The sequence below is a fragment of the Puntigrus tetrazona genome, chromosome 21, assembly GCF_018831695.1.
Source record: "Puntigrus tetrazona isolate hp1 chromosome 21, ASM1883169v1, whole genome shotgun sequence".
NCBI classification, from domain to species: Eukaryota; Metazoa; Chordata; class Actinopteri; order Cypriniformes; family Cyprinidae; genus Puntigrus; species Puntigrus tetrazona.
Window position 1 is genome coordinate 15,447,920 of NC_056719.1, and position 20,175 is coordinate 15,468,094.

The window sequence follows — 20,175 nt, forward strand, 5'->3', positions numbered from 1 at the left end:
TGCTGCCACAGACAGGAAGCCCATCCATTTCAAAACGATTGCCTGTGATTTTGCATGCTCCTGACAAGTTAAAGATACAGATGGATGAGAGCTCTGGATTGACCCCTGTAAAGAGAGACTGACTGGCAAGGCTATGACAGCTAAATGTTATTTATGGCTGAATTTGGCAGAAATTTGGACAAAAGATAGATCCTTCTTGTTTGGTGCACCAGAATTTCACAATCTGGGCTTTTTATAGAGGCAGTTCCTGCCATGTTGACATGTTCCAGGCTAGGCTCATTTGAGATGCGCCTAGCCTTGCCCAAAGCCTCTAAAAGGCAAGCCTGAAACCATTAGCCAAAAAGCTACATTGATCATTTAAGTTTACACAGTTCAAAAAAGAGAAGTCACTGACTTTTTGCAACCAGTGGGATTCAGCTCACGGCTGTTCTCATTCATTCCTGTGTTATCCGTAAACATCGATTAAGTGTTGGTCGCACAGCTCTGAAATTCAGTGACATCAAGGCTGTAATGCGATTGGTTTTAAGGCACACGTGACCCAAGTTAGCTGTTACGCTTTCTCCAATAGTAAGTAATACAAACCCTCTCATCTCCCTATATTAAGACAATCTCTGACCTTGCCTGAAAAGCAGACAAGAATAGATGGCTGCAGTGAGGGGAGGAGTGGAGTAAAGGTTAGACAAAACGGACCGTTCTGATTTGTCATAGCGGATGTGAGATCAAAGGAAAACATAGCAGAATTTACAAAAAAAATTCCAAATTCCAAATTCCAAATTTTTCGTTTGATAAAGATACGTATGTTGAAATACATTCCAAAAGAAATGAACGCTAGAAGCAGTAAAACTAAAAAGACACCTTTTATTCATTTCCCACACAAATTTACAGAGTTTTGATTAATAAAGAGTAATTGTTGTATTGACGTTTGTGGCTGTACCACTGCAGTAATATCACGCAGCGCCTGTGGAATATAGTCCCAAGCTTGCAAGCTCCCTTTTCAAGCAAGAGGGCCTGTCTGTTTCCAGGAGCTGCGTGATGTCAAGTTTTAAATAGGAAAAATATACGCAATGCTACTAGTCTTATTGGATTCAAAGATCTATGCTAAGTTGTGCTAAAAGCCAAAGACCAGCTGAAAGGATTAAAAAAACTGTTAAACTCAACATATTAACTCTGGGGGATTTGTAGAATGTGACTATTGTTCCTTTAACTTTTAGCGCGGGTATTTTAATTCTGAATCACCACATAGCAACACAAAAACGTGCCAGGGTTCATGTATTGAATCAGTGTTTTAGTGGACATTTCTCTGCAAATTGTGCAGAAAGGTGCTTGAAAACGGTGTTATTATGAGACCAGGTTGAGAGATTCGGTTTTCACCAGGAACCTTGAGGTCATTGTAGTTTCACTGGAATGTTATGCTGTCCTCAGTATTGTATGGTCAAGGTCGAAGGCTCCATTTCACAGTGATTAAGCTTTATTTCACTTTCTAAAGAGAAACAACAGCAAACACTGAAGACAAAAAAGTGATCCTGAGATTCATTCGCATACTTCAGAAGTGCTAATGTTTTCATTTTTGCTACATTTTCATTTCATTGTTAAATTAGAATTGAAATTCAGAACTGAATGTGGAATTCGACCAATAATGGGACAACAGCTGGAACAGAATAAGCGAATTTTTATCAATGATCTTCCTGAGCTGCCAGACGAATGACGATGCTAACAAAAAAACTCTCTTCAGCTGGACCACTTAGAGGATGTTAAATCTCAAATTCTTTTTTGTGAGAGACTTACGAAACAGAATATGTAAATATTTTGTTTTCTTGAGGGGTTACGTTCTCGCTCACGCATAAACCGCCGCAGCTCTCCACTCGTATGTCTGTGTGTTGTAGCGTGTCTGTTGGTGAAGCGCCTTTATTTGTGTGCCTACCTCTTCCTCCTCCCACCCTGCCCGGCTGAGTCATATCTGCATACACTCATAGAGAAACAGTCTCCCTCCCACATTCAGACGTTCTATCAACTGGCAAAAACTCACAAGCTCCCAGAAAACATAATAAAAATGTCAGGCTGACTGCATCGAATGAACTCTCAGGGTATGTTCTGACCTTGACCTTGACTGCATAGAGCTCTTTCGTATGAAGATTTTATTTTTAGTCGATACGATTCTTTATGGTATTAATGAAAAGTGTATATGATACTTTGGTTAAAATTTCTCAAAGGTAGTGTAAAAAAATTCTGTTTTCATCAAACCATTCCAGTCCATGTTGCTTTAAATGCTAATGAGCTCTGCTGACCCGTCCCTCTCTTTCTTGGAGGCCGCAAACTTCAGTTGTGAAACTGGCTAGCTAGCACATTATTAGGAAAGGTGATTTGGAATACAGACCTGTCAATCAACTATTGTGGGAGGGGCCTGTGCAGAAGTACATCATTCTGTCAGGAATCTCAGAACAGCCTGACAGAAAGGGGATCTTAAAAATAGGGATTATATATATATATATATATATATATATATATATATATATATATTTATAGAATGGATGTGTACACACTTCCAGCACACGTGTGTTCAAACAACTTGTAAAGTGAATTTTGCATCCAATGAACCATTTAAATAAACCCTATGCTGTGTGAAGAACTCATTTTAAGGGATAACTTTTAATTTAATGATCAAATTGCAATACAATGCATTACATGTATACATACGTTCTAGGCTTTCAATGTTGGCATTATAATTCATTTTAATAGCTTTAGGACGTCAGAAATGTCAAGGTGATCCAACTGTCCTGTTGTCACTGTGAATGCATTTTTTTCAGAATCATTAATTAATATACAAAAGCTGTTATCCATCAAATCAAAAGTAGTAAATGTCATAAAGGACTGCAGATACATCTTCACTTTTTATGAAGGTCTCTAATAATATTAGGTAATTTGACATTTTAATGAAAGTGAGGTTATTGAATATTTCGGAAAAATCCTCAGAATTAAAATGACATTTTGCATGGCTTGAGATAAATTATTCTTTCAACTTTCAACATTGTGTCATCATTTACTTACCCTCCAATTTTTACAAATCTGTTTATGTTTATATATATATATATATATATATATATATATATATATATACACACACACACACATATACATACTATGGAAGTCAATAGGGTCCAGACAATGTCTGGTTAAACACATTCTTCAAACCCTCTTCCTCAGTGATCAGCAGAAGAAAGACATTTGGTTTGGAACAACTCGAATGCGAGTAAATTACTTTTATTTTTGATGGAGCTATGTCTACACGCAGCCAAAAATAAAGTGCAAATGTTCTGAGGATTGTTTGGGGCGCTGCCTCTTCTGGCATAGTTTGCTTTTAATAAATTAGAGGATGCATCATTGTGTATTTCATCTCTGATAAAGGTACAAATGCTAATGGAATTTATGGGCTGAGTAAGCAAAAAAATAACAAGATCTCTACGCACCTTAAAATGCTGCTGCCAACAATAGGGTCCTCAAAGACACTTCAGTAAGTTTCTAAACTTTAAACACAGCACAAGGACTGCCTATGACTTTGGTTGTTTTGGGCATATCCCACTTACGTATCAGAAAGAACCTGTTTTACCAATGCTAATTAAGTAATTGATTAATTCAATCATGCAAGCATTTAGATTCTCATAATTCAGGACTTGTGTTTTCCAGTATTACAACATTAGCCGTTTTCATTCACACAGGAATGCTTTCGTGTGGCAGCTTACCAGGTTCTTACACATCCTTGCAAAACTCCAGATCTTCTCGAGACAGAAGTTCACTTTCAGAACTCGAGCAAACCCATCAACCTGTTTTTTTTTTTATTTGGAACTACAAATTTGGACACTTGTGTTACTCTTGTGACATACATTTTGCTCAAGCATTCTCATTTCTCGGTCATATTTGCGTCTCGACGCTTCTGTGACAAACTGAATTTTTTAGACATCATTCAGAAATGGCTTGTTGTCAGTATATTTTAGCTTATTATGATCTTTATTTGAGAGTACATGAAATATATACACTAATACTGTCAGGTTTTTGGACTTGTTTTTCCATGTTTTACCCATCTTAGTTGAGTTTGCTCCTGTTTCTAAGTTGGATTCTCCCTTGTGTTTCGTCACTATAAAGATTTGCCTCCTGCGTTTACTCTACAATGACCTACCGTGACATATACGCTGAATAAATAATACAACTGAACTAATAAACGTTTTTTACACTGCAGGACTTTGTAAGTGAACCGAAAAGCAATGTGACGGCACGTGACATTGTACAGAAATGAAAAGATTTCGAATTTTTTTAGCATTGATTGAATGCTTCTCCCTTTTCCACGTAATAGCATTGTCTGTGAAAAGACTGCGCTGTCATTATCTATCTCTCTTTCTAACTGCTATCCGAATTGAGCAGATGCCAGGGCAGACTGGTTTGGTAACTTGTTATGTACCAAACTACACAAGGTAATACAAGTTAGGCCGCATTGTTTCAGACCACCACTCGATCTCCAATGTAAAATCTGCATCAGCTGTTGGCTTCAAATTCACGTTATATATATATATATATCTTACATGGCGGTGAAATCGCATTCGTTCTGCAGTCCTCATCTCCTGTGGGTTCCTCTGTTCCTGTATTGATCTGCTCATCAAAGTGTGCTTTTGCACCACTATTGTGCTTGCAAAATAGGTTTGTGAGTCAACCTGATTCATTTATCTGAAGGCATAAACACCGCCCGGGGCCTTTACATCATCACTCTACATGCGGGAACACATCCATTTTAATTGCACGATTACAAAGTAAAAGAACAGCCAAATATATCTCGTTGCAGTGTTTATCTTGCTAAGCAATTTGTCTGAGCTCTTTTCATCTGGCCTGCTCTCACGCAGTACGGTTTCTCTCACTTTAGCGTTTCTCATCAAAATACGTACAGAGGCTGACAGGACATGCGGCATGTAGTTGCATTTAATGACTGGTTCTCAACAGAGGCTATTAACTAACCAGGCGGGTAGCTTGATTATTTGGGTCATTGGAGTTCTTGGCATTTTTTGGGAACGCCTCCCTGTCAAGTAGATCATATTCATGCTTAACAGCTGCCGCTGGAGGAAGCCTGCTAGATCAGCCAAAGAAAAAAGCCCCACATGGCTCCAAATAGTGATGCATTTTTTAACACCCTCTATCTTGTGTTTTTATAAGGCAGTGATGGAAAGCGAGCAACTGTGGGCCTACATCTCTTCTGGGGCGCCTACTTAGTTTTTATGTCTTCCCGGTAGTGCGAGATTTCCTTTTAACTCGTTGGAAAAAAATGGCAACCAGCTCATTATTGTAACTGCTGAGAAAACTGGGAAGCTCATGAGCTGCAATGCAATGTGGCTAAAATGACTGCGAGGTAAAGGAAATCATGGCTCATTGCTAAAATAAGCCAGGGACTTATATCCAGTAAAATGAGGGAAGGAGAGCTTTTATCAAGCGTTTTAGAGAGTTGAAGAGATTCAAACATCCACAATAATGGCCGATTGTGTATCTAAATTGAGCTGACATGGTGTCAAAAAGAAAATTCTGTCATTCTGTCTCATTCGCATGTTGCTCAAAACCCATAAGACCTTTATTCATCGTAAGAACGCAAGTGATGAAATCCGAGACGTGTATCATGAATACGCATTTAATTCCGACACTGAAGAATGGAAATGAATCAAGAAACAGTTATGCTGTTTTTCATATATTTAAAAATGCTTAGCTATTATTGGTTGTCAAATTGCAATTTTGCTTGTTTCAGTATAAAAATACTATAACATACTAATTATGCATTTGCATATCATGACAGCCCTCATCAATCTGGTCCAAAAATACCTTTCTTGGGGTCATTGCTCAAATTCCAAAATATTGGCCACGCTGTAAAAAGGATGCTGTAAAGTTTATGGTAACTTATTGGCAGCTGTATTCCAGTATATTACTGTAAAACGGTTACATTATTATTACTGTATTTACAGTACAGTATTGCTGTATTTTGTATTTACAGTATTATTACTGTATTATTAGTACTGCAGAGTTTATTTTCAGTTAATTAAAAAAAATTACCTTTAAAAATCTAATAGTTTATAAGCACTATAAACAATTATTTTTACCACCACAGCCCCCCAAATCATAATAACTCATGAGTTTTATTTCTGATAACATTCTTGTTTATTGTTGAGTATTTTCATTTTAAAAATACAAATGACAAATCCTGACCTCTCGGATGCACTAGCTGAAAAAAGGGCACCACCAAAGTCCCCTGGGGATTCTCTATAATGGCATTAGAAGCACTAGAAAATGCTGTGTAAAATCTCTATTGAAACAGTGATGAACGCACGCGCACACTTTAGCTTTGTCTGGTGAGGTTGGCGATCCTCCTCTGCCTCTGCTCTTTGAGAATAAACCAATGAAGACTATACAGGACATCCTGGGGTTGTCTTGTCTTGAAAGAGGGATCTTGGGACAACATCCTGCACCAAACCCTGCATGACACCTTCAGTAATTCCAGATAAATGGGACTGTCACTCCACCAGTCATTCCCTCCACTTCCACTTTCCTTTCAATCTCACATTTACAGGTCTAATAAAAGATTATCGCCGACCTCAACTACATTGTCACTAGCCTCACATGGTTGATTACTCTTTGTCTTCCTTCCATTGTGGATTATTCCAGCCTTCATCGTCTTCCTTCCATTGTGGATTGCTCCCCATTGACTGCCATTCTCCCAGGCACGATTTCCATATGGCTACGATCTACTTACCAATGTGTTTTTATTCATTCGCTTATTTAAAATAGCGAACATCATCATTACGTGCAAATTGTCGACTCAATAATACCGTCAAGGTTTTAAGGATTCGCGTAAAAGGTTAAATTCAAGGATCCCTTCAATTCAAATCACGTTTCACCTTTTTTCTGTAATAACATACATAATACGCGATACCTTCACATAAGAAAAAAGAGCATGCCGAGCACTTTAATTAAACTTTTCATCATTACGTCTCCCTCACATTTTTTCACTTTGTGCTCGTAATAAGGTTTTGTGAGTCGGGAATTGCACGAAGGTGTGTAAATAATGACAGTATTATCAGTTTTGGGGCGAACTATTCCTTAGTCATCTGGAAAATATCTTTCTTTTTACAACACCCTATCAATCCCCCAGTGAAGGCCGTTTTACAGTTATTGAATAGCAGCCTACCCAAATCTAACAAAATCGGAAGAATTTGTGGCATGTGTTTTTTAATCATGGCTGCAGTTAGAGACAGAATGAAGGGTGTTGGTGGATCAATAATGACCACGGAATCTCACGCAGCAACCCGGAGGCTCCGTGTTCCCTGGTGCTACTTTACAGAGTCAAAGAACAGTTTGATTTCTTCTAGTTGGCCCCTGGAGATGGTTTGTATGCTTTTTCTCTCCACTGGCATAATTAAACATCCACATGCCCACGCCACACCTGCCATCCCATAATGAACTTGTTTGGATGGGGGATTGAATCTGCCTCGTTTCTCACTCCCTAACAGCTTAGAACACCTTTCCATCTCCTCTGCCTCAGACTCATCAGCCATCTTTACCCCAGCGTTACACCTTTTACATTGTAGCACATCTGTCAGCGCTGGCAGATGTCAGGAAGGAGACGTAGATGACTGCTTACATTGCGAATAAATAAAACACGACTTTCTATACTATCTGTCTCATCCGATACTATACAGTCAATAGATTAACGTATTATGGACTTTATGCGCAATATGCATATATTTAAAGCACACACAGCACAGGATAGTGTTATATTGCCCTCACTTTGATCCTCCATTTCCTGCATGGTGGGTGAATCGAAAGTAATTAAATACCGGAAATAAAGGGTCAAGGTGAGAACATAGCAGTGTGGGAGAAACTCTGTCGTGAATTGCTTATTTTGACAGAAAGATGCTATAGTAGATCATCTGCAAACAGAAAACGTGGATAAAGCACACAGTATACATAGTACAGAAATAGTATAGCATGTCTACCCCGACCTTTTTTGTAGCAAACACCTGTAGCTACAGCCACTTTCCTGCAGTTTTTCTGTATTCAGGACACATCTGTTGTCAAGCAATGGTATATTAAGCCCATTAAGGTTTTATCTCACCATTTTAATCGAATTACATTGAAATAAATAAAACACAAAACGGTCTTATTGACAACACCATGCTTTTTATTTTAATTGTTGAGAACAAAACCTATGCATACAATAATTTCTATGATAATTTGACCAAATTAATCCGTCACTTGGTAATTTGGCTAATATTTAATGCAAATTAAAATGTTTTTGGAGTATATTAATAAACCACACCGTCGATGCACGGTCATTTTTAATGTTAAGCAGTTCCGCCACTCTTAGGAGCCGTTCAATTTAATATCTAAATGCTAAAACACATCCACTTTTGAACCATTTTCATTCGCCAATACCGGTAACTTTACCTAAAACGTATAAATACGTATTTTTATACACCAGTCGCACATTTACTGGACTTGATAGTTTATTAAAATAGCCTCCAAATGCAAAGCATACAGTATGCTAACCGTTTTAAACGCTGAGGTAAATACGAATATTGACATTAAACTGACCCCTCGCGCGCATGTCACTCTCTTCACTCAAGTCTAAAGTCTCACGTTTCTAATTTATCTTTATTAAGCAAATGGGAACTAATTAGCGGACGTGGTGCAATACCGGACAGTTGTTACTCGTTTAATCCCCTGTCAGAGACGGGAATAATCATATTCGCCCTCCGCTGGCTTTTATTTCGTTTTATCCCGCGAATGTGCCCTTTGCCCCTTTATTCGCGGACTGAACTGCGCCATTACGAATGCCTTTTTCTCGCAGTCTTCGGCTCTCCGTCGTGTGTCCCCGGCATGTATCTGCCTAGAGATATCTGTGTACGGCGTCTCTTCAGTTCGCTGCACGCAAAAGTTGCGTTATGATGCGCGAAAGTTGAAGCGGTCGCGTTAGCTACGTGCTTTAGCTAGCGCGCTCGTCGCAAACTAGCCGTCTTGTCGTACTCTAAAGTACAAAAACGGGCTACATTCGCCGTTGACAGGCTGTGCGCGGCGTCGCCGGTTTGAAACGACACCGAGGGAATAACACGAGCGAGTATCGACGCGGAGTGACCGTTTCTGCTTCGACCGCATCCGACTGAAGCGGCGGCATTTGTACGTTCGGTGACACTTTTGACATTAGCGTCACTGTCAGCTAGCGCGGGGTTTTTTTTTTTTTTTCGTAATCGTTCGGCGTTAAAGCGTTTTGCATTCGCGCGGCCGAAGGGTAACTTGTACTGAGTTTTTGTCGGAGGGGCGTTTACCGCGTTGAAGCTAGCAGAAGCTTTTTGACGGGTAGATCACGGGCTGTCGGGAGTTTGACAAGCGGCTTATGTAATGCTGGCGATTCCCCGCTCGAGCGCAAAAGACGAATAAACAACGCGCGGCGAAGTTTATTTCGTGACACGGCTCGTGCGCGTCGTCGTTACGTCGCGTTTATTATTATTTTTTTTTCCCGCGAGTTGTTTTCGCTGCAGCGCGTCTCTGTAAAATGCGTTGACCATGCGGGAAGTTAAACGAAAAACTATTGCGGCCACCATCTAAACCCTTAAACAGCTCTGGACTTGTATAGAAATGCATTTTTCGCCATTAATCTTGTGAAGGTAAGTCTGTCTCATGTACTCGGAGGGTGGGGGGTCGTTTGCTTTCTATGCGTTGCGAATGCACCCGCATGCCATCTGCGCACGTTTTTCTTGTTTTAACGAATATATACTTTGACGTTTTCAGCGTTGAACTACGCAGCCGCTGCTGTGGCTTTAAATTATGTTCCGAAGCTTCTCCTGCCGCCTTAACATTTTGCGTCATTTGCGCTCCCCGTGGCATATGAGGTTTAAAACGTGTCCTCGGACTCGTTTTCGGTTCTCGTTAAGTCGTTTAGCTGATATCCCCGTTCTGTTTGACGTTTGTGTAGGTTTAACAAGCTTTAGTGCACGTTAAGACTGAAGTTCATTTTGGACGCAGTAGCTGAGCTCAGCCGACAGGGGGCGGCACCGCGGTGCATCGGCTAATGAATGCATTGGAGGATTTGTATGAGTTTTAATGTCTCTACGCGCCTCAAACCTTCATTATCTGAGCAAACAATCGCCTCATCAAGCTCCATTTTGTGGGATGAGTTTGAATGCGCTGCAGTAGTTTTTCTAAAAAAAAAACAAAACAATGCAGGCAAGAAGTTGATGAGAGCGTGGGGGGAAATCAAGCGAATACATATCGAACGCTTGTTTAGCTGAAAAGTTTGAAATCTGCAAAACCCATTCATTTTTATCACCCCAAGAGACTCTCCGCGTGGGCATCAGGAAAGAAATGCAGTTTCATATCACGCCGTTTAATTCCTGGTGGGAGTTCTGTCCAGACCGCACGATATTAAAAGTCCGAATCTGTAATATTTTCATATATTGGAGGTCTGCGAATTGCGGTTTTGCTTTTTAATTTAGTCTTGGTTTACGCCCGAGCGTGACGCGTGCAGTTGTCGGTTCGTTTTAGGTTGTAATGTTAATATTGACTTTGATGTTAAATGTGTTTCTGTCTACGCAACAGGACTGAGAAATGGATCGTGGACTAAAGCGCAGCAGTAGCAATGCTGAGAATATCGGTGTCAATGCTTTAAACGTGTCAAAAGATTTCTCGAACGGACTGAGGGCTAGTGACGCTCAAAGAACCCTCTCCGTGGCAGATCCACCCTTGATGGGACGTGACATACAAGAGCCAGATGTTAAGGTATTAAACCCTTTCAGAATGCAGCACCAGCAAAAGGTAAATGAGTCCCTCAACGCCGGGGAGGACTTTTTGCTCCTGGACGAGAGCATCGCCGACTTAAACCGTGGTTCTGGCATCCAGGTCCCTGATACTTTCACAATAAAAATGGAGGAGTTTTCCCCCACGGAGAAAGACAGGCTGGACTTTTCGCCCTACGGCCATCCGGGGAAGGAGATTGACGGAAACGAGAGAGTGATTGGAGACAACACCATCGACATCCTCAAGGATCTGGACTTACCCGACTCTCTCTCTGACCTGAATGAGTTTTCTGTTGCCGACGAAGCCGCCTTCCTCTCCTCGTTGGCAGTGGACGATGCCCTTCTGGGGGAGAGCAACTTGCTGAAGGATACCAGCCCTGTTGTCACTGGCAACGGTGCAGCCTGTGCAAACGTGAACGGCACGGGGAAACGGCAGCAGATGGTGGAAGCCAGTGTCAACATGCCGGTCATAAAGACCGAGAAAGACCCAGACTTTATCCAGCTGTGTACACCGGGTGTCATCAAACAGGAAAATGAGAGGCGGAGCTACTGTCAGATGTCAGGGATGGGAGATATGGGCGGACAGGGATACCATTATGGAGCCAACGCTGCCTCAGCTGTGAACTTACCAGATCAGAAACCTCCTTTCGGCCTGTTTTCTCCCTTATCCGCCTTAAGCGACGGCTGGGTTCGAGGAAATGGATATGGAGATCCGTCTGGGATGCAGAGAGCCAACGAGACGGTACTTCCGTCCTCCTATCCGTACAGCAGGTAGGATCGGCTTTTAAAAACCGTAGAATGAGCAGCTTTGTTGTGATTATTACGAACGACGAAATCGATAAACGGCGAATAGTTTACTTTAAAATGCTAAGGTATTGCACTTTGCACAATTGGGGACGGAGCGTTAAAAAAGCTCGATTCGCAGGCCTGAAAAAGTAAAGGAAGCGGATGCGATATTTTCTGGGGGAGATGCACGTTTGGGATTTACGCTCGTTGTGGAATATTTCATCGGCTGGCGACACTGTGGCCGTTAAATAGGATATTTTTTACCCTGGAAAAAACATGGGAAACTTCAACTCTTTTAAAGCTCGGGGGGGTAAAAATACGATCTTAAACATCTCTTAAGTGTATATAAAATTATTTATAGAATATTTGCCTGGATTATTTGTGAGAGCAATCCTCATCCAGCCGTGTGTCAGTCAGGAAATGCCGAGTGGATCCCAAATCTGACCGCGATAACTACATGGTATTTGATGAAGCTGTTGATGCAGCTTTAATTAGTTTTAACAGAGCGTGTGCAGGTCCTCTTCTTCTCCCAGGAGCCCATGTGCTCTGAACCGTATTGGTGCTTTGCCTGTTTAAAGCAAACACGCGGGCCCTTCGGCTCAGAGCGGCAGACGCACGCTTCCCTCCAAGCATCAATAACAACATCGACCACTGTTGCCGTTGCTGAAGTGATATTGTTTTTCAGCGAGCGCGGAGAGGACTAGGATCTATGAGTCATTACGGCTCAGAATTCCCTGAGCACTGGAAATAATATAAAGCGTGTCCACAGTCTTGACTCTTGACCGGCATCGCTTTGCCGCTTGGGCTAGGATTTTCTTTTGCAGCGAACGGATGGCGTTTTACAGCCAACTTTCTACGAAACAGACTTTTAAGTTGGCGTTTCCGATTCGTACGCGTCACAGTAAAGCGTGAAACCGCTCGTTGTTCGATAATGTTTTGTTATTGTTTTCCTATCCAACGCCGTTGCCAGTCTCGTTTGCGCAAGAGAAACCTTTAAACCTTTTTCCAATGGCTGAATGTTAATCTGGCGGTCTACTTAGAAAGCCAAGTTAGAGATATTTAGGTCAGAGCGTTTCTCTCGCTAAACCAACTTGGAAGCTTTAGTGCCGTGTTAGGGGAAACACATCAGTGTTAGTTACCTGAAATTTCACCCGACTCCGTTTTATATTTGGTTATTTTTAGTGTTTATGTCGCAGCACTGTATTAATATTCCTCTAACGTTGTTTATCGTTTTTTTTCCTCTTCCACTGCATTCAGTTCGGTTTAAACAGCCAGACTCCATTCGAATTTTATTTCGAAGCCGCTCGACAAGTCTTTGTTCTTATGGACAGTTTATTTTTTTTTTCACCAGGTAATGCACTGAATTATCGGTCATGTTTAACCGATTATAGCTCTCTTTACGCTGCGTGTTTTATGCACGGTGACAGAAAACAAGATGTGTTGGGTGTCATAACATCAAAACAACTCTCACGTGAAATTTAAAGCGCACAGACCCGAGAAAAACTAAAACCACAATATCATTTCGCGCCTAAGCACTCGTGTTCTGTTCAGCTTTTTGCAGTAGTTTTCCATTTAAATGTTATTAACGCAATTATTGTGTTTATGAAATGTTTTACATCCTTTTGTCCGGCTCGAAAACATTTAGCGGTCGCACAGACCTTTTTTTTTCTTCTGGAGGTCAGGAATGTGGCCTCCTGCAGAAAAGTGATGATAAATCAAACATTCCATAAATTCTCATTGACATGTAGCAGGTCAGATAAGAGCCGGGCAGTGATTTGTGGCTCAAGTTAAAAATAATGTTTGTTTTTTTACAATTTCATTTGCATTTTTTTTTAAATACATGGACGTACAAGGCCCCTACAGCTTGTGCAATTTTTTTATATGATGACAGCAATGCTGGTAATAATAATATTTAATAGTAACAATAAATACCCAGCACTGATTACTTATCTTGCACTCAGAGAAGCTAAAATCTATTGGTTATTTGTCAAATTGAAATGTTTTTCAGTGCGAAAACGAGTAAGCAAGAAAACATGTCTTAAGACCGTTTCACGTTTTAAAAGCTTTCCATGCATAAAAAATGTATTGTGTTCGAACAGACCTTGCAGTAAGCCACGTCTTTGATTTCTGGAGCACTGAAGGCACATTTGCTCACCGCATTCACGTTTACATAATAGCAACGCTGCCTATTGAAGCGTTTTTTGACGTTTTTGCTGTTAATCAAAATAGCTGAAAACATTTATTTCATTACTGTGAGCAAACCGTTTCATGTAGAGTTTGATGTTTGACTTCCTAAATAAGATTAGTCAAATATAAGTGAAATAAAATTAAAATCTTTATTTTTTTTCAATCCTTTTGGCTTTTTAGAAAGAGTTAGCAAATGGCTTCACAGCTAACAAAAGTCTCTAATAATCCATTGATTATTAATGGGATATTTTTGAAAACGGCATTGAAATGAACACAGCGACGTTTTTAAAGTACATGCCTCATTTGGGCTGGTGAATAACGTTTGCCTTAGATTTAGATTTGTTAACTTTGGCTGTTTCCTAAATCCCATCTTTAATGCCAACGTCTCGTATCTTAGGTTTGTTTCAACTTGTTTTTGTGATCAAAGAATCAGTGGAATTTCCAGCAGTGGGACTTAATTCCAACAGCTTCTTCATACTGCAGCAGACAGAAATATCTTGTCCGTGCCGGTCCGTTCTGCTCTCTTTCCTGTGTGTTTGCTGCTTTGGTTCGGTTCAGCAGTGCAGGAACACAGTGGTCTGTAACGGCACAGTTGGAAGAGTTCTCTGGAAAGGTCAAGGACAGTCTTAAGTCCTCTGCACAGCAGTCGAACAGTAGTTTATAGCTGTTGAAATTGTAATTATAAATATTAATATCTAGGAACGGACCAATATAAATAATAAAAAAGGGTAGTTGACCCCTAGAAATACTATTGGACAAATAGGGAATATTATATTGAAGATAACTAAATAATAATGTTTGAATTTATTTCATATATATATATATATATATATATATATATATATATATTATAAATAATTATAATTAATAAACATTATTAGTCAAATACAGTATTGCAAAAAAAACCTGAATATTGCGAGATTAATGTAAAACCTTTTTCCTGAAATAATATTACTATAAGGCTGAATCTTTTCTCATTACATTAAGACATTCATTTCATTAAATTAGGCCATACCGGTTTTTATGCCTTATGTTTTTATTTGATGTTGCTTCAAGTTTGTATTGTGGTTGAAATAACTTGAAATAAATAAAATAAAATAATACATTTATAAAAAAATATGATAAAGTAAATATATATATATATATATATATATATATATATATATATATATATATATATATATATATATATTTTTTTATTTTTATATTTTTACACATTATTATTTTTTTTTACACACACACACACACATATATATATATATATATATATATATATATATATATATATATATATATATATATATATATATATATAATATATACAGCCCTGCCGTTAATAAAATAGCTTGTTGATAGTCACTTGACGTTATAGCTACCTCAGAAAAGACGAGATAAATTGTTAGCTTTATCTTTGTTTTAAAGTAAATGTATGCGAGGAATGAAAGTTTTTTATGGAAACAGGAAACAGTAGGATATTGTTTAATTAAATGTGTCATTAATGTGTAATTAAAAAAGACGACTGATTCGCAAGAATACAGCGATTCACGCCACATTAAAGATTGTGAAAAACAGACACTTTGTTTGTATTTCGGTACATAACTGGCATATTTTGAAAGCTGAGACATTAAAAGCACCTAAAGCTATTGCTATTATTGTCGCACTGTAAATAATGAATGCAATCCAAGACTTACTCTCTAAATCAGGGCTGTCAAACTGAATTCCTGGAGGGCCGGAGCAACCCCAATGAAACACACCTGATCCAGCTAATCAAGTCCTTGGGTTTTAATTGAACTCTGCGTAGTATGTGTGTTGAAGCAGGGCTGGCTCTGGAGGTTAACACCCCTGATAGAAACATTAGGACTTTAATCTTGTCATTTGACTTTTTGTGCATACATTTTTTTTTGTGTTGTTTTTATCATTTCCAAAGTATAGTGATTTAACACAACAGTTTAGCCTCTGTTATAAATCTTAACTTGAGAATAGTACCTATACTTTGTATAAGAATACATACAGCATTAGTTGGGTGAAAAAAATGATGTTTTCAAATAAATCAATATTTAATCCAATTGTGTAATACCATGAAATCTAGTTATAACATTATAGTTACCACACTGGTAAACGTCTTCAGTGTTTAATTGTATTGTATAATGATCACATGTAGATCTTCTTTCTGCTGTTTAATGAGTGTCAGTCATACGCTTCAGGCTGTGTGTTGAATGTAGTCATGTGACTCAACTAGCCCTGCTCTGAATGTGATTTTTTTCTTCATTCAGAGTGTGGTGTTACTCGAGACCCCTCCAACACGGGCCCTTTATGTGCATTCAGGGTGTCGATAGTTTTATTAATTGGAAGTAGGTCAGCATCTAGCGCGCTTTGCTGCATTGGCGTCTTGTGTTTCTAGAAGTTTTGATTTGGATTCGTCATTCAGCTAAATGAGTTTGAGTTGTTTTGCGCCTCTCATTTCATTATGACAGCTCAAAGGATTATATCGGTATAATCTGCTCCTACAATCCAGTGTATGTCATCGAATGACATTAGAGACTTGTTGTGTGGAAAGCAGATGCGTATTTCTGATTGAAAACCAGACCCGCTCCCCGGGTTGGTAGTTAGGCAAGTGCTTGCTTAAAAGTGAATATTGGGTGCATTTGTGCTGATGCTGAACTAATCGTAAGATAGCCATGCACCGCTAAGACAAGATGATGAACTTTAACTGACTTGAAAAAAAAAAAAATTCCATCTCTTCAGTTTCAGCCGTTGGTGTTCAATTCTGTTGCGCTTTCTTTTGTGCATTTATTAATATACTTGAATTTTTTTTCACATAATGATACATGCTTAGTAGATTATTTTCATTTAAATTAAGTTGGTGATTTGATATTATTTTGAAATAGTGTGAAACTAGCTGTATGCTGTGATCATTTGTAATCTGGCTTTTTTAAAATATAATTTATGTGTGTATATATATATATATATATATATATATATATATATATATATATATATATATATATATATATATATATATATATATATATATTTATATATATATATATATATATATATATATATATATATATATGTGTGTGTGTGTGTGTGTGTGTGTATATATATATATATATATATATATATATATATATATTATTATTATTATTATTATTTTTTTTTTTTCTTTTGGTTTTGGTTTTTTTTTGGTTTAAAAGCAAGACATGTTAGTTTCAGTATTTGTCACAATGAGTGTCCCGTTTGAAGCTAAATAGTGCTGCAAATGTTGCACATGACCCTGCAGTAATAGGGGTTAAAACACAGCAGACGCGGGGAGGTTTTTGATCGCTAGGAATGGACCGTTTGATGCACTTTTCGTACAGTAGAAAATGACGAAAGGAAATAGTACAGTTTTCAGAAAAGTGGAATGTGGGTCACAGCGGTGCCACCAACAAACACTCATCCGTTTTCAACTGCCTGTCTCGCTCCGTTCGTGCAGCGTAGTACTTATTCAGCAAAAGCAGGGGCAACAGAAGTGGCATGCAGCGCTGTTTGCACGTAAACTTCTGCAGTTGCAAACGTGCAGTCCAAGTCAACAAAAGCCTTCACCCAAAAATGAGAAGTGAAGTGGGACCGTGGCTGTGAAAAGGAAAAAATATTGCTCTTCAAAAGTTTGGGATCTTATCAACCCTGCATTATTTATTTATTATATGAAAAAACTGAAAAAAATATTGCAATTCAGTGGTTTACTATACTGTAATATCTGTGATGCAATGCTGAATTTTCAGCATCACATAAATCGTTGAGAAATCGTTTGAATATGCTGCTTTATTATGAATATTGCAAACAGTTGTGCTGCTTTAATGTTTTCGGAACCTGTAACATGTTTTTAGGGGAGTCTTTGATGTATATAAAGTCCTCATATATGCATATCATTGCTGAATATTTGTTTCAAAACGTACAAGTTTACAGTAACACTTTACAAAAGGTTTATATATTGCTTCAGTTATCAGGAACTAGCAATGAACAGTACTGCATCAGGGTTTATTCATTTATTAATCGAACGCATTTGATTTTTACGTTACATTTCAAATTTAAATCCTGACTTTTGAAACTTGGAGAAGAATCGATACCTTGGAATGACCAAAGACGAGTTCAAGTAGAGAGCCGAGTTTACAGGCGCGCTATTTCTTTAAGCTCTGCTCTTCGAGTGGGAGTCCTTGGCCTGGTTTCCTGGCTCCAGCAGAAGCTCAGGATCGTCGGAGGAGGAGTCTAACTGTACTGTAAGTGGGCCCGGAGCCAGCTGGACTACAGTTGTAACTTCACCCTCAAGCTTGGTGAATTCCTTCCCTCTCTGTTTGTTTTGAGTTTTCCAGAAGCTCGGGCTGAATTTGCTCTAAGGTGCCGAGTTATTAGTCTTGAGCAGGCAGTACCTGAGTCCTCGGCTCTCGAGCGCTTTAAGCCGCGAACTCACGATGTGTTTTTTCAGCTGTTCACACATTGCGGGTGATTGCCGTATACACACAAGCTGTGGTTTTGACCAGATTTAAACCCAATCTAAAGATTAGCGCTTAGACAGATGTCCTCGGCTCTTTAGTAAGGAAATGTACGGCAGGATATGGCTGCGCATGAGAAAACACGTTCTCGCAGAGAGAGGAAGAATAATATTATTTGGACCGGATGGCTTTGCAAGGATCAAGCTCTTAAGAGGTTAATTTAACGAATGCAAATTTGAATTTCGATGTTTTCTAAACCTTTTACGTAATAACAATATGCTCCCTTATATAATCAAAGTCTCTTTCTGACAAATTTGATATTTGAGACATAACATACTATGGTGGTAAATGTTTGTGTGTGTGTGTGTGTGTATAACTATAGTCCTGGAGAGAACAAGAGCTTGGATAAGAGGTTGTGATGATCTAGGATGCTAGTCTGGGACAATTTTATTTGTATTTTTTTTGATAATGTATTGACGCCCTGCCAGATGTGTGTGTGGAAGAGAGACTTCTGCAGTAATCAAACCAAAGGGTCGCAACACCACTCACAAAATGTCATATATGCGTACGATAGTTACACTATTATTTAGGTAAGCACAACCAAGACGTATCAGTATGATGCAGTGTGACATTGATATTAGTCTGCTATAGTAGTTCAATACACGAGAAGTTCAAACTAAGCGACTTACATTTTAGCCACAATAATGGTTATTTTTGCTCAGTTATGCTAACGGAAATAGTTCCAATCAAAGCCACAGCAGCACTCCTTCCTGTATAAATGATTCAAGAACCCATTTATTGTGTAGATAATTTTTGAATTGAAAAAAAACACGGATTTATTTTTAAATACGCTCATGCTGTCAATTTATAGCTCTTGTAAAGAAAATCGGTGCAATAATAATAGATTTTTACCAAAATACATTTCCCTTATTTCGCATTTTGGATTTGATCTTCCAAGATATATTTTGATTTATATGTACAATATAAAGCTGCATGTTTACTGATATTTGATAATTGCGTTTATGTTCTTGATTTTCTTGGGTATTTGTAAAGTAATTGGATCATTTTGAACAGCCTTAGTAGAAACATTAGACAACAATTTTAACAAGTTAGCAAATTTCTTTCGTATTTTGCATAGGGAAACAATATATATATTATATAAATAAGAAAAAGCTGTTAGAAGGACATTGGGTCCACAAATCTCTTGGGCAATGTACTACACATGTTTTGTCTTATTTGATCTTTATTCAGAGCTTGCAATGTCCTTTGCTCTTCGCTCATTCGTCTTTCAGGCCTCTGCTTATTTTGCGTCTTCTGTCACATGCAGTTATTGTCCACGTTCTGCCGTGTCTTGTTAAAGGTGAATTTGATGAATTCTGCACCGCTGCAGTGGTTTTAGGAACGATTCTGTTACGTTTGACCTCTGAATGCAAAGAGCAGCATTTAGCCCCTAGTTACACTCCACTTGGCTTTGTGTTCTCTCTGCTAAATGAGAGATGTTATCTCTGCTAAATTAGTTTTCCTCGATTTGCATCAAAAATAGAAACTAAATTGCATATAAAAAACACATCTGAAAGGAAAAATAGGAATGGTATTTTTTTAATTTTGTTTAAAAAACTCCAACAAGCAGCTAACAATCAAGTTGCCTCCCATGTGTTTTGATTTTATTATTATTATTATTATTATTATTATTATTATTATTATTATTTTAAAGCCATTTAAAATAATTACAGTGGCATTGATACAATTCTGATATTTCACTGAAAAAATAAATATACAATAAATTAAATAAATAAATACAAATAAATGTAATATAAATCATTACAAAAATAATTTCCTTAAAATGAGATGTTAAGATGTAAGCATTTGTAATTGTTTTGAAAGCAAAGTGTGCTTAGATGAGATGTATTCATTAT

At 38.3% G+C, this 20,175-nt stretch overlaps 1 protein-coding gene across 3 annotated transcripts in view; it reads left to right on the plus strand.

Moving 5' to 3' along the window:
• The first annotated feature begins 8,256 nt into the window (after window positions 1–8,256).
• The window catches only part of LOC122326538 (glucocorticoid receptor-like), a 53,815-nt gene continuing 41,896 nt past the window's right edge, over window positions 8,257–20,175 (plus strand). Inside the window, exons 1-2 of one of the 3 annotated variants that reach the window (XM_043221493.1) lie at window positions 8,257–9,195; window positions 10,615–11,582. In XM_043221493.1, the coding sequence (XP_043077428.1) occupies window positions 10,624–11,582 (959 nt within the window). In that variant the 5' untranslated portion in view covers window positions 8,257–9,195; window positions 10,615–10,623. Of the gene's footprint in view, window positions 9,684–10,614; window positions 11,583–20,175 lie in introns of all 3 variants that reach the window. The other 2 variants (XM_043221492.1, XM_043221494.1) reach the window with 2 other exon arrangements.